Source organism: Eptesicus fuscus, chromosome 3 (assembly GCF_027574615.1).
Source record: "Eptesicus fuscus isolate TK198812 chromosome 3, DD_ASM_mEF_20220401, whole genome shotgun sequence".
Lineage (NCBI taxonomy): Eukaryota > Metazoa > Chordata > Mammalia > Chiroptera > Vespertilionidae > Eptesicus > Eptesicus fuscus.
Window position 1 is genome coordinate 21,471,752 of NC_072475.1, and position 23,307 is coordinate 21,495,058.

The 23,307-nt window shown below is 37.9% G+C and overlaps 1 protein-coding gene across 1 annotated transcript in view; it reads left to right on the forward strand.

Annotated features, from left to right (window-relative positions):
- LEKR1 (leucine, glutamate and lysine rich 1) overlaps positions 1–23,307 on the forward strand; it is a 120,678-nt gene that overhangs the window by 787 nt on the left and 96,584 nt on the right. The window contains exons 2-3 of the mRNA XM_008142226.3: positions 2,615–2,704; positions 15,610–15,824. Of these exons, the coding sequence (XP_008140448.2) occupies positions 2,657–2,704; positions 15,610–15,824 (263 nt within the window). The 5' untranslated portion in view covers positions 2,615–2,656. The remainder of the gene's footprint in view (positions 1–2,614; positions 2,705–15,609; positions 15,825–23,307) is intronic.

The window sequence follows — 23,307 nt, forward strand, 5'->3', positions numbered from 1 at the left end:
TTATTTGTGAATGCTCCCTCTATTCCGTTAATATGCATGCAAAGCTTTTAAAGACCCATATTGTTTTCCTTGAGGACCAGGGAGCCATTTCTTTAAAATGTAAATATCAAGGAAATTAACTCCCCTATTTCCATATCTCCTAGAGTTTTAGTTTAGGTGCCTTCTAGCAACCACCTACTTTGTCAGAGAGATTTGCATTCCTTAGGACAGACGCAATTAGCTAGAATAGATGGCTACTTGGATTACCAGGTGATTTAAAATGAACTATTAGAGAGTGTATATAGCAAGCTGTATTGAGGACAAGTTACCATTTATCTTGAGAACATGCGTGTAATGGATTGTATCTGCCTGGTTATATAAAAAGTGGGATTTCTTTCTGTCTCTGTAATCTCATTAGCAGATTGATTGTGATGTGCCTCACAGTCTGGTTAAATGCATATTCAATAATGAAATTACTATCTTTCTGCTACAGAGAGATTTTCTGGGTTAGCAGAATATTTTATTTTTAATTTTTCCTCAATATTCAGAACCGGCCACTTCTCCTTTGGTAGAATAAGACCACAAAGTTGGGATAGATTTACAAACAATCAAGGTTCTAAATCAAAACTGCCTTGTTTACACTGTCACTAGATCCACGCTCTCAAATAATTTTGTGGGTGGAATTTTAAAAGGAGATTTAGTTGGTAATTTAGGAGAAATTCTCCCAATAGAGTTTAATTAAGCTGATGCCATCTTATTTTTCTATTGGTGAGTCCATTGTAAAATGGCAGAAATGAGAATAATGAGCCTTTTGTGAATAATGAGCGCTTGCCACATCATGGTTACAGTGTGCCAAACATCACATTATTATGTACTTGGTCATGTGGGCCAGTGTTAACTATGTCAGTTAACTTTACCTCATAGTTGCAGTTAACTTTACCACACACACACACACACACACACACACACACACACACACTCACTATATTTATATGGGAAGACAGATCATTAATTATTTGCTGTAAACAGCAGCTCATTAAAACAAGGGATTTTATGCTAATAGGCTAGGGAGGGAATCCTCTCTTCTACCAATGGTTGCATAATTTAAAAAAAAAATACTGCCACTATAAGAATTTTTGTCATATACAATTTACATGCTACCTTGGCAAGGCTGGAGTTGCTATCTCAGACTTCTAGGCCTCTCCTGTCAAAATCTTACCCTGATCAAAAGCAAACAACCTCAGGAAGCCTTCACTAATACTCCACTCCTAGATTGTTCTTTGTCTACAACTGTTGGCCCTTAGGCCTTGTTCCCTGCTGTGGAATTAGGCCTATATCGTTTTACTCTGCTGCCACCCTTACTTCTTGGGTATATATAAACATCTCTCACTCATGAAGTTGGACTGTCTATTCTTCCTCCATATTTGAGAAAGATTAAAAACACACACACACAATCCAAATGCTCCTCCATTCTGTGTGGTTTTATGAAAGTAGTGATAGAGTGTTATATAGAACGAGAGGCCCAGTGCACGAAATTCATTCACGGGTGGGGTTCCTAGGCCTGGCTGGCAATCAGGACCTATTGGGAACATCTCACCCAGTCCCGATCTGGATGGGCCAGCCAGGGCCTGCTGGCTGTCGGCCAGGGCCTGGGGGCCTGCTGGCCAGGGCTTGGGGGCCTGCTGGCCAGGGCTTGGGGGCCTGCCGGCTGCTGGATCAGGGGAGGGACCGCGGGAGGTTTGCTGGCTGGGGGGAGACCAGGAGAGGTTGGCTGGCTGTGGGAGTGCACTGACCACCAGGGGGCAGCTCCTGCATTGAGCGTCTGCCCCCTGGTGGTCAGTGTACATCATAGCGACTGGTTGACCAGTCATTCCAGTTGTTCAGTCGTAACGGTTGCTTAGGCTTTTATATATATATATAATTTTATATATATATATATATTTTTATATATATATATATTTTTATTATAAAATAAAAGTCTATTAAAAGTAAAATACCTACATAAAAGTGTTCATTTTTAGTTAAATTTGGCACTTGGCTTCTCATACTTTGATGTTTCTTCTGTTCAGGGCCTGCATATCATATTTAATCTGATAATATATATTTTTAAACTACATTCATATCACAGTTGCTTTTCTTGTCTGCCAAACTAAAATACCATATTTACACATTTTTCTAGTAGCTTTTCAGAAAAAAAAAAAAAAAACCTTAAAAAAAACCAACCTTGAAATAAATGGTTACATTTAAAATTTTATGATCCTTATTTTGTATTTTCAAAGCAAATAATTAGTATTAAACCACCACAGAAATTACAATTAGACTATTAATTTCTTTTTTTTTGTTAAATGTGTATACATTAAAAATGTTTTTTAATTCTTTATTGTGGAAAGTATTGCATATGTCTCTAAAGAAAAAATATTTGCAGCTACTATCAGCAGTCTCTGTAGGTCCTTCCTGTTCTATTGGCCTAATAACTAACTGAGAAAACCCCACTTGTACTGTTTAACACTGATGAAATAAACATCTCTTTAAACAGTTATCACCATTCTTCTTCCAACATTACCAAGAATTGATATCTCTTAATTTGAAACTTTTTACATTATTCAATTCTGACCATTGCCATCAATATTTTTAGGTTATTTTACTTCAGAGCTCCTTCAGTATATTTTGGGAAATTATGGATCGTCACGTTCCCATGCACGCATTACCTGAAGAAATCCAAAAGGTATGACATTATATTGTGTTATTACAAAATAACACTGGAAACATGTTAGCAGGTAGATAATTCTAAAACTTGGGGAAATGAATTCAGAGGTTCTGTATTTATTTTGGTCAGGGCATCTGTAATGAATTGATGAAGTGGGGAAGGGAATAATCCTAATGGTCAGAATTGTGGAATTCAATTCAGTGCAGTATTTGACCTGTGAACAAAGGCAGATAATACAATTCCAGCACAGTATTTGACCAGGTGTTTGTGGAGCCTGGTAGTATATTTAGGTATTTTCTAGCAGCTTTGCAGATAAAAAGGTTTTTAAAAAAAACAAACTGAAATTAATGTGTCTGTTTAAAATTTTAAGTGATCCTTAGTTTGTATTTGCAAAACAAATAATTAGTAGTAAACCACCACAAAAATTATAGTTAGCTTGTAGTTTTTTATGATGCTAAGTTTTGAAGTCTCGCTCTATAAGGGTCCATTTCAGTTTCACCTTAAATCTTGCACGAGGTACTGTTTTAAGCCTTTTCATATATATCAGTTCATTTAATCTAGTTAACAAGTTTTCTTCAGAGGTTTTTGCTCTTCTCCCTGTTAGTTCATATCTGTCCTCAGGCAAATTCATTACTCCTATATTTAGTTTAGCATTGCATATATTATTAACAGTATAATTTTAAAAATAGCTTTTTGAAACTGATCGACAAAATGTGAATTAAATCTCAGACCTTAGCTATCATTAATTATTCAGATTTTTTAGTAAATCTGCAGTCAACTCTTAAGCACCAGTCTGTTACTTTTTAATTGAAAAATTGCAGTCAGCTCTCAGATATGCTTTTATCCTTTGTTCATGTTGCTTTGGGCTTCCTGTTACCATTGATTTAACTTGATGCTTACTGTTACTACATGTTCTTCAGATTTATGTAAACTGCAGCCTTGCAGGAACTGGAAGGGAAGTCCAATTACCAGAAAAAACCTTTTCAACCACTGCATTTAATTTGCTTCACCGTTTAAGTTAGATGTAAGAGATAGAAAGCACAAAGAGAGCTCAGCTATACTATGTTTACCTGAGAAATGGTGCTTTTATGTATTTGTAGACATGGAATGTCCCTCCTCTCTCCCTCAACTGAATTCCTCCCGTATACTACCCTGTGTGGTAAAGATGAAAAGAAAACAAAACCATCTGCAAGAAACAATTCCCATATTTCAGATTCCAATCATCTGTCAGGAAGAGGATATATTATATAATGAGATGAAAAAAAAACAACTCTAAAAGACAGTGTATAATTTAAATGTCATATAAGATAGTAGCTTTTTTGAGAAAGGAGGAGGTAGGGACAGGAATCCCCAAGTATTGGAATAGTCAAGGGAGGAGCTTTATGCAGGAAGTAGAACTGGGATTGGTCCTTGAAGGCAGAGTATTGTTATAGACAGAGCATGCTAGGCTAAGGGAACAGCTTACTGGTGAGAAAAAGCTGGCCAAGTTAGAGAATGTTTAACAATTTAAATATTTTGAATATATGAGAAAGTATGTATTTATTTTGGCAAGGTTTTTATGAGAGTTGTAGAATGTTTTTTCTTATGTTTAAGGTACTTTATAAGTAAACTAGAAGTCTGGTGCATGAAATTCGTGCACGGGGTGGGGGGGAGGCAGGGGTTGTCCCCTCAGCCCAGCCTGCACCCTCCCCAATCCGGGACCTCTCGGGGGATGTCTGACTGCTGGTTTAGGCCTGAACCGTCAGTCAGACATTCCTCTCACAATCTGGGACCACTGGCTTCTAACTGCTCACCTGTCTGCCTCCCTCTCCACCCCTAACTGCCTCTGCCTGCTGTCCTGATCACCCCCAACTGCCCCTGCCAGCCTGGTTGCCCCTCACTGTCCCCCTCTACTGGCCTCGTTGCCCCTCACTGCCCCCCCTCTGCCGGCCTGGTGGTCCCTCACTGCCCCCCTCTGCCGGCCTGGTCACCCCCAACTGCCTCCCCTGCCGGCCTGGTTGTCCCTCACTGCCAGCTTGGTCACCCCCAACTGCCCCTCACCCCCGCCAGCCTGGTCGCCCCATGTAGCTTGCTGTTCAGTCGTTTGGTCATCCCTCAGTAACCCCCCCTGGCCTTGTCACCCCATGCAGCCTGCTGTTTGGTCGTTACTGTGAGGGCGTACTGACATATTTGCATATTATACTTTTATTAGTATAGATTGTTTAAAGATGCTGAAACCAAGCATTTCATAAATCTGCAGTTATATTCTCAAAGCAGGAATGGCAAGCAGCTATCCATGCAGAGAAGAGGTGAGTCCAGGAGAAGCACAGCTGCGTAAGGCCCTGGACTAGTGTTCTGATTATACCTTTGTTTTGCTGAATGTTTAGAATATAAAGTGCAGCTTTGCATTTTTTCAGATCTAAGTTAGCTACATTTCTACAACAAATATTCACCCAGTGCCTATATATGCCAGGCATTGTTCTGGGTACTTGATTATACAACAACCAAAATGTGTACATGCACCGCACAGCCCCTTAACGCACCATCTAAGAATAAGTTATTTGTTTTCCATAACTTCGTAACTATGTTTGACTTATTTAGATTGCCCATAATGTACTTGTTAAATTGCCTAGTGATCAGGCAGTATATCTATGTAGTCAGCTTGCATACTTCATTCTATACAGAATCATGTTAAATAGATACAGGGTGGAGCAAAAGTAGGTTTACAATTGTTCATATGGAAAATAATACAAAAATCTATACTAATAAAAGGGTAATATGCTAATTAGACCAGGTTGACTGGACATCTTCTGGACGTCCGACTTTCTTCTGGATAGTTAGGAGGCAACCAGGCCGGCAGGGGGGCAGTTAGGGGAAGACCAGGCCAGCAGGGGGTAAGTTAGGGGATAACCAGACTGGCGGGGGACCAGGTAGGGGGCGACCAGGCTGGCAGGGGACCAGTTAGGGGGCAATCAAGCCAGCAAGCAGAGGCAGTTAGGGGCAATCAGGCAGGCAGGTAGAGTGGTTAGGGATGATCAAGCAGGCAGATAGAGTGGTTAGGGGTGATCAGGCAGGCAGGCAGGTGAGTGGAGCCAGCGGTCCTGGATTGCAAGAGGGATGTCCGACTGCCAGCAGTTGGACATCCCCCAAGTGGTCCCGGATTGGAGAGGGTGCAGGCTGGGCTGAGGGACCTTTCTCCCTCCCTCCCCCCCATGTACGAATTTTGTGCACCGGGTCTCTAGTTAATAAATAATACAAGAATAAACTCTGTTTTCTGTACTCACAGCTGTAAACCTACTTTTGCCCACCCTGCATATAGCGTATAGGGTAATAGGAATACTTTGGATTAGAATTATTTACTAATACTTCATTATTAAAATGAAGAAAACAAATATATATATTCATTGTGGCTTGGAAATTGTGCTCCATTTCTTTATTGGGTAAAAAAGAACATGAGGTGGGTGGATTAGTGCCCCTACCTTGTTCTTCTGTTAACTTTTTTTGTGTTAGTTTTTATGCTGGTTTTTCTTTCTAGAGAAACCTTTGCTGTGTTTTTTTTTTTTTTCCTTCTTCTTCTTTTCTTTGGTCATGCAATGAAGGAAGGTTAGTATAGAAATCAGGGAAGAGAAGGTGAGGGGAGCCCTTCCTCTTTATTTCTTTCCATATTTTTGCTATGTGATTGGAAATAGGATGATTGATAACTTACATGAAAGGTACTTAACAAAGGACATGAAAATGACTGCACTACACTGAGCTATTACTAGTAAAATTGGTAGTAGTAGAAAACCTGCAAGAAAAATTAGACGTAGTGGAGCAGATGGCCACAGAAGGGAAAGTATAGAGAAGAATGCTGCTGACAATGATAAGCTATAATTAGAGAAGTCATTACCCGACTAGAAGACTAAAATTGTTAAAATCAGCTACCTCTTGATCTCATCTTTTTAGGGAATCATAGGGAAGCAAGAATAAGGTAATCTTTTGACTTCCATTCCTAGGTCTTTTTGCTTTTTATCACAATTTCTGACTGAGCATAAAATGCATCTCAGACTTCTATCTCCCCAGGTGGCACAAAAGAGGCCCAAGGGCTGGATAGCAAGACCACACTCATCCCCTTTGTCTGCTCCTAGACTCTACGGTTTACTTCTATATGTGCTTAGATCACATCTTTAAATCTGTTCTCCCTCTAGATTGAGCTGACTCATAACCTGTCTCTGCCCTCTGAAAAGTAGCAGCTTTGCTAGAATGTTCATCCAGCTTTCTGAGAGCAGAATGCACTTGTACTGAGAGTACAGTTCTATGTTTAGGATTTTATTGCCACAATTAAAACACTTACAGATCAGCAAAGTAATAATTCTATATTTCTTCCCCTCCCGAATGTCTACCTATTTTAGAGACATAGGGACTCCCTCTTTTTAGAAAAAAAGCAGTGAACAACTTTCCTTTTGTCGTTTTTGCCTGGGGACATACACAGAAATCTAAACAAATGAGTGGAAAATCAGTTATTTTGCAAAGTAAAGCTGATCTCTCTCTCTCTCTTTTTAAAAAATGGTGACAAAATGAACACTTGTAATGGGATTTTAGCTTCAGGGAAGATATTTATTACCGGAGGACACAAAGTAAAATAAAGAGACCAGAGTTGTTTATTTTATAAAACAGAAGTGGTGCTGCAAGGATTGGAGACACACTGCTCTTTCTGGGATAACAGTCCTTTTCTCTAGCAGTAACAGCTCATTTTGTCCTGTTTCGGTATAGTAATTTTAGTACTTTGAAACTTTGAAATTTATTCAGAATAACAGTTTTATATTTCCAAGCACAGATTGTCATTGCCAGGAAAAATAAACTTAATTTTCCAGGTCATTTTGGGCCACTGTGGCTAGAGTCAGATTTTGTGTTGAGTTAAAATAGAGGAGAAAAAAATGAGAAAATGATCATAGAAATGTTAACATTATTGTTCTGGAAAAGTAACGATATGTGTATATGTGTGTGGGGGTATGTATGCTGTGTTTTTAAGCAGTTGTGGTTTTAAAACCTAACGAGAGAAGAAGTAGGAAGCTGTGTAATTCTTGGAGAGACTATTCACTTGGATATTGTTATCCAAGATAGGTTATTAGGAAAACGGTTTTTAAAAAAATGTAGTTATGAATCTTGAAACAAATTTGCATTTGTGAATCTGTAGTCCAAAATACTTTTGTTGGCTAGCCATGGAAGGTCACAGAGTTTACTAAGGTGGGGTTTCCCAGTGGAAAAGTAGGTATTGGAGGAAATATACTTTGGAAGTATATGTAGATAAACACAGGTGTGTTTATGTATGAAGCCAACATTTCTTGAAATTGCTCAATAAAATTTGTTTATGGAATAATCTTTGGTATTTTAGTCCCAGATTGATTTTTAAAACTTTTCTTATTTTTTATTAAACTTCTTATTTTAACATCATTATAGATTCACATGCATTTGTAAGAAATGATACCAAGAGATCCCATGTACTTTTACCCCAACTTCCCCCAATGGTAGCATTTGGCAAACTATACTACAGTATCACAACCAGGCTATCAACATTGATACAATCCTATCTAATAAAGAGGGAATATGGTAATTGACCACCACACCCTCACAAGATGGCGGTGCCCACAGCCACAAGATGGCGGTGCCCAGTCCTCTCAGCCCTGCCTCATCCAGCCGGAGTTCCCCAGTCCTCTCAGCCCCGCCGAGGGGCAGCATGCACTGCACACCTCATCCAGCCAGAGTCTCCAAGTTCCCTCAGCCCTGCTTCAACCAGCCAGAGTCCCCCAGTCCCCTCATCCCCGCCTCATCCAGCCTCAATTCCCCAGTCCCCTCAGCCCCGCCTCATCTAGCTGGAGTCCCCTAGTCCCTTCAGCCCTGCCTTACCCAGTCCCTGTAGCATCCAGCCTCATCCAGCCTCAGTCCCCCAGTCCCCTCAGCCCTGCAGGGGAAGGCAGTTAGGGGCAATCAGGCTGGCAAGGGAGGGCAATTGGAGGTGATCAGGCCGGCAGGGAGGGCAGTTGGGGACGATCATGCTGGCAGGGGAGCAGTTAGGCATCAATCAGGCCAGCAGGGGAGCAGTTAGGGGGTGATCAGGCTGGCATGCAGAGTGGTTAGGGGCAATCAGGCAGGCAGGCAGGCGAGTGGTTGAGTGGTTAGGAGCCAGCAGTCCAGGATTGTGAGAGGGAGGTCCGACTGCCAGTTTAGGCCCGATCTTCAGGCCTAAACTGGCAGTCGGACATCCCCTGAGGGGTCCCAGATTAGAGATGGTACAGGCTGGGCTGAGGGACACCCCCCCATGCATAAATTTTGTGCACCAGGCCTCTAGTTAAGATATAAAACAGTTCTGTACAACAAGGATTCCTCCTGTTGACCTTCTGTAGCCACATTCACCTCCCCCTCCCTCTACATACACCTATACCACTCTATCTCCAGGCCTAATCTATGACCCCTGGCAACCACTGATTTGATCTCTAATAATTTTGTCATTTCAGGAATGTTACATAAATGGAATCATGCAATATGTAACCTTTTGGGATTAGTTTTTTCACTCTGTAATTCTCTGGAGCTTTATTCATGTTATTGCATGTATCAATAGTTTATTTCTTTTTATTGCTGAGTAGTATTACATGGTATGAATGTACTACAGTTTATTTAACCTGTTGAACATCTGGGTTTTGTCCAGTTTTTGGCAATTACTTGTAAAGCTGCTATAAATGTTTGCATATAGGTTTTTATGAGAACATATGTTTTCATTTTCCTGGGATAAATGCCCAAGAGTGCAATTGCTAGCTTGTACAGTAGTTGCATGTTTAGTTTTTTAAAATACTGCCAAACTTTTCCAGAAGCTGTACCATTTCACATTCTCACCAGCAATGTATGAATGGTCCAGTTTCTCTGCACTTTACCAGCATTTGGCATTAGTTTCTATTTTAGCTTTTTTGATAGTTGTGTAGTGATACCTCACTGTGGTTTTAATTAGCATTTTCCTAATGATTAATGGTGTTGAGTATCTTTCCATGTGCTTATTTGGCATCTATATAGTCTCTTAGGTGAAATGTTTCTTCATGTCTTTTGACTATTTTTAAATTTGATTTTTTTTTTTTTTTTACTGTTGAGTTTTATGAGTTCTTTCTATAATCTAGATACTAGTCCTTTGTCAGATATGTGATTTGCAAAATTTTCCCCCAATTTGTGGCTTATTCTTTCATTTCCTTCACAGGGTTTTTGTAGAGAAAAAGTTTTAAATTTTGATGAAATTTAGGTTATCAGTTTTTCCACCTATGGATTATGCTTTTGGTATCAAGTATAAGAACTCTGCCTCATATTGATCCTGAAGATTTTACCCTAGACTTTTTTCTAAAGTCATATTTTTATGTTTTACACTTAAGTCCATGATTCATTTTGAGTTAATTTTTGTATAGGGTATAAGGTGTAGGTTGAGGTTCTTCTCTTTAAACTTATGGGTATCCAATTAGTCCAGTACTGTTTGTTGAAAGGCTCTTTTTTCTTCATTAAATTGCTTTTTCACCTTTGCCAAAAAAAAGTCAATTTAGTATATTTATATAGATTTATTTATGGGTTCTCTAGTCTATTCCATTGATCTTTTTGTCTATCCTTCTGCCAATACCACACAATATTTATTACTGTTGCATTATATGTCTTGAAATCAGATAAAATGATTCCTCCCACTTTATTCTTATTTTTCAAGATTGTTTTAGCTCTTGTAGTTTCTTTGCCTTTCCATATAAATTTGAGAACAATCCTGTCTCTCTCTATATAAAAATATCTGGCTGGAATTCTGATAAGACATTAAATGTATATATAAATTTGGGAAGAATTGATATCTTTAATATTTTGTGTCTTCCAACCCATAAACGCAGTATGAATATGTCTCTCCATTTGTTTAGATCTTTGATTTCTTACCATCTATGTTTTCAGCGTACAAGTTTTGTTGGATTTACACTAAGCACTTCATTTTTTGAGCAATTGTAATTGGGATTGTAATTTTAATTTCATCATGCACATGTTCATCGTTAGTATATAGAACTACAATTGATTTTTGTATGTTTATCTTAAATCATTGACCTTGCTGAACTTATTAGTTCCAGGAGTTTTATTGTGAACTAAATTCGTGCATGGGTAGGGTCCCTAGGCCTGGCCGGCGATCAGGGCCAATCTGTGGGGTGACTGGCAGGGTGATCGGGGAGCCCCCCCACTGGCACCTGCCTTGGCTGGCCTGGGGCCTGCCAGCTGGGAGCAGCTCCTGCGTTGAGCATCTGCCCCCTGGTGGTCAGTGCATATCATAGCAGCCAGTCGTTCTGCTGTTCGGTTGATTTGCATATTAGGCTTTTATTATACAGGATTCCTTGGGATTTTCAGGGTTTACAATCATGTCATCTCAAATAGGGAAAGTTTTGTTTCTTCCTTTCTGATATGTCTGCCCTTTATTTCCTCTTTTTGCCTTACTACTCTGGCTAGAACTTGCAGCATTATGTTGCTTAGGAGCAGACAGAGTGAATATCCTTGCTTTGTTCCTTAGGGGAAAATTCACTCCCTCTTTCACCATTAAGTATAATGCAGGTGTGGGGGTTTTTGTAGATGCTTTTTTACCGAATTAATTTTTAAATTGTGGTACAGCAAGTTGACTTATTGATGAAAAAGGGTCCTGATGGCCTTATGAAATGGTCAGGTAATCTGTGTGGCTCAAAAAGTCCACTGTTCTGTCTCAAAATGGTTCTCCCAATCTGAGTGAAATTCTCTAGCTAGACATTCACTGTTTTTGAGTAAAAGCATCTTTGTAATGCAGATCCTCTTGGAAGGGGAAACAGTTTATGTTGTTGGTACTGTTTCTTTTCTCCTTAACCAAGCATAATAAGCATTTGGACATGTGGGGCAAAAAAGGGAGGAATAATTTTTGGAGCAGAGAATGCCTCAATTGGGCAGCAGGGGGTTACTGAGTGCCTTTTCTTGTTGAAGCACAGACAGGAGTTTTGAAAAGGATTCAAAGCATAATTTAACCTTTGAATCATTTTTTGTATTAAATAACTATAATTTAAGAAGTACAAATACTGCATTTGAGAAGTTTATTTTAAAATTTATTTTTTCAATGGCTCTGCATTTGCCTAATATACTGCATTTGCTAATGCTCTTCCAAAGTACATCTTCTAGAAAGCAAAGATATCCTGCTAATAACAGCCATTTTGTCAAGAATGACAGCATGTCATTATTTTACTCACAAAACAAGATGATATAACACCAAGTTATAACGATGAAGCACAAATTATATTTCACAAAAAATATAACTTTTAATTCATTTGGGAACATAATTATAGTATATCATATCTTCTCAAGTTTCACAGAAATGCCCTAAGTAATTAGGCTGTATAGACACTAAGAATTTGAAAGTATTATTACTTTTTTTCCTGTTGCAGTTTTATATACAGAAAATTATTTACAATTTAATAGCATTGAAGACTTTTGTTTAATATACTTATTTAACATGAATCACTCAGTGATTCAGATTGTACTAGATGAAGTCTGGAGGCTACTCATATGGGCCTAGTATTTTATAATTTGATTGTCTTGTTTCCTAGATCATAATGATAACATCTTTTGGCTTTCTTTGCTGAACTTCCAGAAGTCCTGTTCTATAAAATGTTTTACTTCACTTATTTTAGCTTCCTTCCATAATTGCTAGGGTGGAATAACATTCTAATAGCTTTCACAACTGTGAAGTTTATGCTATTTCTGTTTTGTACATCAGGCTGCAAAGAAGCTCCACCCAGCAAGAGTTTTCTTTAGACTAAGGATGGGGTGCTTTGCCAGGAGTAAGGCAAGAACTGTGATTAATAGGCAAAAGGTTAAGGATGAAAGTGCCTTGGAGTTAGCAATATAATTTTCAAATTGATGAGAAGGAACCAAAACTCACAATGGACAAAGGGATTGCAAAAAAATATCCGTCTGCTCTGAATTAGTTTAGGTCTCTTGATGTAGATGAGTTATATTCCTGGGGACTGACAGTACCTTTGAATGGGATTGCAGAGCCACTCTAGGTGATCTTTGAGGACACACAGGGAGTAAGAGGATAAACATACAAATGCTATTCAATGTATAAAACAACCATAAACTACAACCGGTGAACTCAATTTCAATTTCAGGCAGGATTCCAAAATATACTATCAAAGGGTGATTTATGAGAATGTATTAGAGAAAGAATAAAATTGGGCCAGTTGTATGTTCATTAAGAGAACCAGAAGGTATACCTTGCTCTATTCCATTTTGTGTAGAGTTACGAGACCCAGCGACAGTAGTAGGCATCAAATATATGGAACTTTTGAAGGCATTTGACAAATTTTGTCAATATTCCTGAAGATAATAAGAATACATATAGGCTGGTTACAAAGATAATTGGGTAGTTGAATAACAAGTTGAAGAGTTATACCTGAAATATGCTGAGTAATGGGTCAGCATCAACTATGGAGATAGATATGATGTGAACTTCTATCCTCAACTTTGTCATAGTCAACATTTTTTATTCATGAATTCTAGAGTTACTAGATCCAGTAACTGGAGTAGACACAGAATATATGGACTTTATGAAGACATATGACAAATTTTGTCATAATATTCCTGAAGACAGATGTAGAATCCAGGAACAAGTTCAGAGAAAATTATCTAGAATGAGAAAGAAATTAAAAACCATGTCGTAATGGAAACAGCTGTAGGAATTAGAAGTTGACCTGGGAAAAGGAGATAAGGAGTGTTCCTGATAGCTGTCTTCAAATATAAGAAAGAGGCGTGTAGTTGTTCCACGTGGTTACTAGGAGGTTTAGGGCCAGTGGACACTCTAGGCAGGCAGATTTGGGGTCAGCATGAGAAAATTTTCTGACAGACAAACAGACAATGCAACAAGCTGCTTTACAAAGTAGTTTTCCGTCATTTGGGGTGTTGAAAACTTATCTAGGTTGGAGTAGACTCAGTAAACGCATCCAGGGCTTGAACCAGGTTATCTTTATGATTTTTTTCAAACCTGTTCTTTTCTAAATCTACACTTGAGTATTAGTGGCAGTTAGATGATGGATGAAGTCATTCATTGGTTTTCTACAGTATTACATTTTGGGGTGGCATTGATTAATAAGCTTATATAGGTTTCAAGTGTATAATTCTATGATATATCGTCTGTATATTACACCATGTGCCCACCACCCAAAGTCAAATAATTTTCCCTCACCATATATTTTACCCCCTTGAACCTTAACTAGTCCCCCAGCCCCCTTCCTTCTGGTAACCACCATACTGTTATCTGTGTCTATGAGTTTTTGTTTGTTTTTCTTGTTTGTTCATTTGTTGCTTTCAGTTTTATATCCCACACATGAGTGAAATCATATGGTTCTTAACTTTTTCTGACTTATTGCACTTAGCATGATATTCTCAAGATCCATCCATGTTGTTGCAAATGGCAGTATTTCATCTTTTCTTCTGGCTGAATAGTATTCCATTGTATATTGGAGGAAACTTCGGTTGTTTCCATGTCTTGGCTACTGTGAATAATGCTGCAATAAACATAGGGGCTCATCTATCTTTGTGAATAAGTGTTTTCAATTTTTTGGGGTAGATAACTATATTCTTAATTTTTTGAGGAGCCTCCATATTGTTTTCTATAGTGCCTGTACCAATTTACATTCCCACCAGCAGTGAATGAGAGTTCTTTTCACTCCACAACCTTTCCAACACTTATTACTTGTTCTTGTTGATAATAACCATTCTAACATTTGAAATTTTTATTATTGAAGTTTAAATGTACAAAATTTCACTGTATAAAAATTTATTATTAGTTTGTTTTAACCTAGTCTTGTGTAATAGCATTGATAAGCAGATAAGGTGGCCTCACTTTTAGTTACAGGAGTCATTTCTACAGTTTTAAGGGAGGTTACATTAGGAGTAAGTACTTTTCTTATAACCCCAGTGTTGTTTTCTTTTTAGTGCCCTGGAGCAAATATTTAATGAAGCTGTCTCTTTTCCTTTGTGAATAGCAAGACAAGTAAAGGCTACTTGAAAAATATTTATGTACTTGAGACAGAAAAAATAATTACCTCTCTTTTGAATTTACTAAAATTCTATTTTTCACTGCCCCAATGTTGTCCAGAGATATGTGGACATTATATCTCAAGAAAGTAAGAGAATTTAGCTGACATCCACTTTGTAGATAAATATGATACAAATGGTTACAGACATGGATATTGGTTTTAAATAGACCTGGGTTTAATCCTCATGTCTCCACCTACCAGCTGGTTATAAACTTCAATAGTCTCCCTTTCCTTATCTATAAAACGAGTACAACCATAACTCCCTGAGGGGAAAGAACTAATTTAGGGAGAAGAGATTAGGTCCAAAGTATTTTTCTTCTTTGTGGTTTTATGATAGAATGTAAAGTTCTGTAAAAATCATAAAATGTTAAAACTGAACAGGAACTGAGAGTTCATTTGGTTCAGTGGCCTAATTTTATAAATGAGGAAAGTAAGATCGGAGAAAGCCAAGAGGCGTCTCCAGAATCATAGTGCTGTTGGCAGTGAAAGGCCAGTGCTTTCTTCCCACTCCATGGAAAACTCATCTTAAAACAAGAATTGTAACGATGTTTTCATCATTTTTGTTTTATTTTATGGAAAATATTTCAAGAGCAAGTCTTTCTTAGAGATACCATGGGAAAATAATTACTCTGAAAGATTCTTTTCTAATTCCAAGATTTTGTGTCAGAATCAATATCATGGCAATTTAAAAAATTTTATCCAGATATAAGCAATGTCATAATTATCACTCCATGACATAGTACAGTATACATTTACTTAACTTGACAAGCATAGTTGCAATAACATCTTCTGTTGGACTTCATTTCTTCAGATTTTAAAAATACCATTTTAGTAAATATATATTCTATTTTCTAGATGCCCCCTGAAGAAAAGGTTTGTAAGTACTGTGGAGTCAGCTATCTAATTCTTCATGAGTTTAAAGCTATGGAAGAAAAAGTGAAAGCGATGGAAAAAGAGATGAAATTTTATCAAGGAAGTGTAGAACGTGAAAAGAAACTTCAAGAAAAGCTACATTCTCTTAGCCAAGATTTTGAACAATACAAAATTGACAATGACTCCAAAACAGAAAGGTTGGAATATGTTATTCTTTTCTGTTATTTATTTAGTTTGAAGAAAAGTACAGATAGCAAATAGACTTTCAATGTTCTTCTAGAATTTCTCTGTATCAGGTATAATTTATACTTGAATACATGTTAATTTTTATTAATTATTGATAATTAATAAATGTAATTATTAATTATAGTTTGAGCATTCTTTTAGACATATATTTATTCTCACAATGATTAGAAACCAATTAATTTAGTAGCCATAAGTTGAGATAGGTTAAGTTTTATTTTTCCCCAGGTATATCTTAATTTTATCATTAGGAAGATTTGTCTGTCAAAAACTAGGTGAGTTTTGGCAGTTTCTGATGCCTAACCTTTGTTTTAAATGACCTTGAATATTTAGATTTACAGGATAAGGTTTTTATGATTTGAAAAGGATGCCAGAACATTAAAATTGGCATGTGATTCTAAGTCACTGAAATTGGAAAAAAATTAAATAATAGGTTCCTAACACTATCAAATCTAATCCATTTAGTCTATCTCAAGACACCTCAATGAACTTGTACAGACACTTCTAGAGAAGGTTTTTTTGCTGGAGTTTTATGGCTTTACATTTTTCCCATGAATGAATATTTCTCCATTTAAAATATCAACAGTCTGTGTTAATAAACCTTGAATTAATTAATTTAATGAATATCATCATGTCTTTACAAAAATAGAAACTTTGTTAAATCTCTTAGGATTAAGTACTTCTATTATATTTTATTACAAATTTTAATAATTATATTAAATGTCAATTGAGTCCAATGTTTTGTAGTTCTTTACCAAGAAAATTTTGTTACAGTTTTTTTAAATTTCAAATCTGAATAACAAAGTATTTCATACTATTTGAGTGGGGAAAAAAAACTTGAAGTATTCAATTTAAAAATTGGTGGTTTTCTTGCCTGTCAGAGATTCTTTTGTTTGGTGTTTATTTACACTTTCCTTTCCTTAATGTGTTATTTAAGCACATAAACACACAAAATAAAAGATGTATATGGGAGAAAAGGCAAGAAAGTCCCTTTTTATCCTGCTGATTGCTTTTTGCTGGAAATAAAACCACTTTTAATGGTTTGGTGCATATTCTCCAGTGTGCTTTACTTTTATTATACATATATTTATTTAATATACGTAATTTATATAAGCCATGTAGTTTTTAAAATGGTTATCATTAATAAATCAATGAACAACAAATGTTGGCGAGGATGTGGAGAAAAGGGAACCCTTGTGCACTGTTGATGGGAATGCAGATTGGTACAGCCTCTGAAGAAAGCAGTATGGAGTTACCTAAAAAAATTAAAAAATAGAACTGCCTTATGGTCCAGTGATTTCACTTCTGGGAATTTATCCGAAGAAATCTGAAACACTAATTCGAAAGAATCTGTGCACTCCTATGTTCATTGCAGTGTTATTTACAATAGCCAAGATTTGGAAGCAGCCCACGTGCCCATCAGTAGGTGAGTGGGTACAAAAACTGTGGTATTTTTACCTAATTGAATACTACTCAACCAGAAAAACAAGGCAGTCTTACCCTTTGTGACAGCATGCATGGAGAAAGACAAGTACCATATGACTTCACTCATATGTGGACTCTAATGACAAAATAAGCTAACAAGCAAAATGGATACAGACTCATAATTAGAGGGCAGGCTAACAGCTTTTAGGGACATAGGGGCTGGGTGAGGAGGGTAGAGGGATTGAACAAAAAGGGGAAAAAAAATTGCCCTAGTCTGTTTGGCTCAGTGGCTAGAACATAGGCCTGTGGACTGAAGGGTCCTGCGTTCAATTCCTGTCAAGGGCACATACCTCAGTTGCAGGCTCCTCCCCAGCCTGAGCCCTGGTCAGGGCATGTGCAGGAGGTAACCAATCAATGTTTCTCTCACATTGTTATTTCTCTCTGTCTTCCCCTCTCTCTTTGACCCTTTCTAAAAATCAATGGAAAAATATCCTCAGGTGAGAATTAAAAAAAAATTTTCATTGACACAGACAACAGTATGGTGATTACCAGTGGGAAATCAGGGTGGTAGAAAAGGGTATGGGGGGGATAAATAGTGATGGAAGGAGACTTGCTTTGGGGTAGTGAACACACAGTACAGTGTACAGATGATGTGTTGTGGAATTGTGCACCTGAAACCTATATAATTTTGTTAACCAGTGTGAACCAATAAATTCAATAAAACACACACAAACGTGTATTGTTTAATCTCCAAGTATTTTTGGATTTCCCAGCTTTCTGTTTGATTTTTAGATTAATTTCATTGTGGTCTGAGTACAGACATTATACATTTTTAATTTTTAAAAATTTGTTAAGATGTGTTTTATGGCCCAGAATGGGTCTGCCTTGGTGAATGTTCCATACATTCTTCTCACACTTGGTGAGTGTGAGAAGAATGTATATTCTGCTGCTGTTAGATGAAGTAGTCCATAGATATCAATTAGTTCAGTTGATTGATGCTGCTGTTGAGTTCAAATATGTCCTTACTGATTTTCTGTCTAATGATTTTATCAGTTGCTAGGAGTACAGTATTGGAAGTCCTCAACCCTAATTATGGGTTTGTCTATTTCTCTTTAATTTTTGCTTCTCTAGTTCTTTAATTTTTGCTTCACAAATTTTGTAGTTCTGTTGTTTGGTGTGAACACATTTAGAGTTGTTATGCCTTCCTGGTGGATCAATCCTTTTTTTGTCATATGATGCACCTGATTTTCTCTGGTATTTTTCTTTGTTCTGAAGTCTACTGTATCTGATAATAATACAGCCACTACTGCATATTTAATAAGCTATTTACATTGTATTTTTTTCCATTATTTTATTCTCAACTTATGTCATTGAATTTGAAGTGAGTCTTGTAGATAGCATATTGTTGAATCATGGGTTTTTAAAATCCACTCTGCCAGTCTCTTTTAATTGGTGTATTTAGACCATTCACATTTAAAGTAATTATTATTTATTTTAATATATATTTTTATTGATTTCAGAGAGGAAAGGAGAAGGAGAGAGAGAGAGAAACATCAATGATGAGAGAGAATCATTGATCGACTGCTTCCTGCACACCCCTACTGGGGATCGAGCCTGAAACCTGGACATGTGCCCTTAACCGGAATCAAACCCCGGATCCTTGGGTCTGCAGGCCATTGCTCTATCCACTGAGCCAAACTGGCTAGGGCTAGGTAATTATTGATATACTTGGGGTTAAGTATGCCACTTGATTATATTTGTGTGTAGTTTGTTCCCTCTGGTTCTCTTCTGTTTCTCTTTTCTTTATTTTGGTTTCTTGAACATTTTTAAGGTTATAGCTTGATTTTTTATAGTGATTTTTAGTATATTTTATATAGGTTTCTTAGTAGTTGCAATACAGGTGCATAACATCATAGTCTATGGTTTAATTATGTGTCTTGGCATGGATTTCTTTGGGTTTATCCTTTTTGGATAGAATAGAATCTTTCCCAAAGATTGTTGAAACTGTATGTTTATAACTCTTGTCATATTTAGGGAGTTTTCAGCTATTAATTCTTTGAATATCATTTAGAGCTACTTCCTCTCTCTTTTTCTCAGATTCCTAACATATGAATATTTGCTCCTTTGTTATTATCCCACAGGTCCATGAAACTCTGTTAATTATTATTTTTCTGTCTATTTTCTCTCTATTGTTCAGATTGAGTGCATTCTGCTGATCTATCCTAAAGTTTGGTGATTCTCTCCTCTGTCATTATACTCTGCTATTGACCCATCCAGTGAGGTTTTTTCCCCCTCAGTTACTGTGTTTTTCAGTTATATCATTTCTTCTTCTTCTTTTTTTAATGTAACTTCTTTTTCTTTTTGAGGTTTTCTTTTGTTTCAAGAAAAAATTTAGTTACTTTTAAAAATAACTTTTGTGATGGCTGCCTTATAATCTTTGTTTGATAATTCCAACATCTGATTCATCTCAGTGTAGGGTCTCTTGATTGTCTTCTCTCATTAATGTTAAGATTTTCTTGGTTCTGGCATGATGATTGATTTTCCATTGAATCCTGTTTATTTTGGAGGTTATCCTATGGTGATTTGGATCCTACTGAATATATATATTTTTAGCAGGTACTCCCTCTGTTGAGGTATAGCATGATAGCCAGGTGGGTATGTTTTTTTCAGCTTCCTACTGTCCTCCCAACACTGCCTTGTATCAGACTGCTGGAGTGAAGGTCACCTGTTCCCCTTGGCCCCATTCGCATCTTGCCAGCCAAAGTAGATCACCAGCTTACACTGCCTGTGTCTCTGCAGGGGTATATAAGATCAGCTCCCTGCTGTTGAGCTTGCTGTCACCAGGGAGGCAGGGAATCAGAAGACTGACTCACAGTGTTTTGTTGCAGCAGGGTAGGGGCAGAAGCTTGGCTCCTCTCTGTGCCCTGCGGACACCAAGGGATGGGAAATGCCAACCAGCACTGCCTTCCCCCACTTGATTCTGCCTTGTCGATGCCAGATGCAAGTGGAGGCTCAGCTCTCTGCTAGTCTCACTGGCACCAGTGATAGGGAAGCAGAGTGTTGACTCCTCTGTCTCTCAGCACCTTATTCTACCTCATTGATGCAGGGAGGGCTGGAGGCTCTCTATTGAGACCCTCTGACAGGATATGGGTGGGGAGCAGCATTAGGAGTGCTGCTAGCCCTGGTTTTCACTGCTTCATTTGGCCTCTTTGCTGCCAGTTGGATATGGAGGTTTAGTTCCCCACTGGACCTCACTGGCACAAGGAATAGAAGGAAAGTGGAGTACTTACTTCTGCCAACGTGTACTGCTTTGGTTAGACTCATTGGTGCAGGGTTGGATGGAGGCTCAACTCCCCATTGGCCTCCCTGACACTATTCTGTTTGGGGAGTTGAAACATAGCTTGCTTCTGAAATAGGAGAATGAAAAATCAGCTTCCAACTCACCCCACTGACACACCAGCCAGGTGGATTGGGGTGCACTACCTGTTTCTGTGGGGCAGGGGTGGTATGGTGTGGAAGATCAACTCCTTGCTCAGCTGCAGCCCTGATGAAGCTATGTGTGAAGCTATGAAGTGGGGAGGTACAGTTTACAGTTGATGTTTGGCTGGAGAAGATATTGCAAAGAATGCTTTCTGTTGTTGAGCCACTCTTTTCCTAATAAGCTAAGTAGATCAGACATTTTTGGGAGAATGTTTTTTGTTTTGTTGTTTTGTTTTGTTTTTAGTGTGGCTTGTAGGTGGTTCTGGGTTGGAGACTTTTGAAGGACCCTGCCTGGGACATATGAGAGACAATAAGGAAACTCGGGGATCTTCTTGCCTTGGTGTTTGTCAAGTCCCAAGGCCACCTGCCTTCTTTCCATCTTTCATAGTCTTCCTTTGCTTATGTGTTATGATCAGGATTTTGTAGTTTTAAGAGGGAGGACCTAGGAGTAATTGGGGCTATTCCATTTTGGTTGTGACCTTGGATTGATTTTTGGCAAAGTAAATATTGCTTTGAATAAGAACTTGTTAAAAAAAAAATACTTGACTAAATTCTCACAAATGTCAGTAGGTAGCTCACAAAAGTTAGTAGTTACATAAATGCATCTCTCTATGCTTGCTAAACATTTCCTCTTTGACCTCTCTTCTGCTCATGCCAAATTGAGACTGTGCATGGAGATTTGAGCAGCAGGATAGACCTGTCCATGAAAAACCAGACGTAAAAGTTCTGTTGGACATAGTTAGCTGTTGTCACAAATCAGGTGAGCCATATAAGTCAAGTGTGGAGCAGTCAGCCCATGGAAGGGGCAAAGGTAGGTACTAAGAGTTCAGAGAATCAGACTGCGTCCACAGTTTGGAATAAAATTAACACAGAGAGTGTCTCTTGAGTTTATAAATAAGAGTTGGAGGAAATAGGTGTAGCTGACTAGAGTAGGGGGTGATGGGGAAAAAAACAAGGCAGATTTTGTTAATTATTATCTTCCCTTGCCTAACGTATTTCCCACATAGACCGGTTATATCAGTTAGGAATGTAATCTGCAGAAAGAGGCTTAAATTGACAAGGGTTTATTTGTTTTTGAATCAAGAAGAAGGGGTATAGGCATATCAGCCATGTCACCAGGAACCAGCCCCTTCCCATCTCTCACTATATTTCTCAGTGAGTAGGCCTTCTGCCTCACGCTGGTTCTCATGATTTCAAAATGGCTCATACACTGCCAGAAGGCAGGGATACGAAGCGGGGAGTCGGAGGAAAGGCCTGTATTAGGAAATCCAAGGCTCTCCCACAACTGCAGGGCAGTGTGGGGAACAGACTACAGGGAGTTGGCTCATTGCTTCCTGAAACAGTATCAGGTTCTGTTGTCAGGAAGAAGACGCTTCCAGGGCCTGCCTCACCTGACCATTACATTTTCCTCTGGAAAATCATATGTACTTGCTTACTGTAGTTCCTTGAGAGGAAGAAGAACAGTATCTCAAAAAATAAATATATGTCTTTTGTACATGTCTTTGTCCAGGCCGTGCTTTGTCTACTTTCGCAGTATTCTGCTGTGTACGGAAGTAATGTAAGAGGCAGACATGTCAAAAATGTTTGGGACAACTGAATTTTGAATAATCAAGATTTTATAGAACAAAGAACTGATGTAGAAGTATAGTTCTTATCACGTGGGAAATACTTCTTAGGGAATCATTTCAAATCCCTGGGAACCTTTTCAAACCCTCACTTCTCTTCTGAAATTCTGATTGTCCCTTTTGGGGAAGAGTGAGAATCTCTGCAATGAAACGAGAGCTGCTGCTGATGCAAGTGTGATTGGGCACATGGGGAAGGCAGGAAAAAGGTTGAGGACCATTTGGAAAAGCATTCTTTTTCAGGCCTCTGTTTTTCTTAGTCTAGAAGTATAAATATGCACTTATTATATTGACATTTGTACCATGCACTACTTAAAGTTTGAGAAACCTAAGCAAGTTTTATTCACACCATGTGAATAAGTCCAGCTAATCCTCTTATCTATCATCTTTTCATTATTCTCCCACACCAGCACTAGATTACGTTCCAGACCAAAGTTCTTAGGTATAGAGGATACTGTTTTCCTTTATGCCTTCTCTCTGTGGACACATGCAAACTGTAAACAGAAGTTGACAGGTGTTTTTACTATTGGTATAAATAATGTTTACATGGGTTTCCTTGTTACTAGATAGGGAGATTGATATTTAGTCAACAACACTGCTAGACCTATGTATACATGTATATCTTTATAACTTTGAAAGCCCTTCTGTGTATCATTATGTTATTGCTATAGCAACATGGTTACCAAAACAAGGTTTGGTAACCATGTTTTGTCTTTTTAAAGGAGGACTTTCCCCCCTAAGCTTTAAATCAGCATTGTAAAGTTTCAGTCCCAGATATTCAGTAGTCTTTCTATTTATCTTCTACCCTTGAATTTTCCATACTTAAAATTTGTTATTATTTATCACTGTAACATAAAATACAATTTGTATTGGAGTAAATCCTAGTGGGAATTATGAGAATGAATGAAGG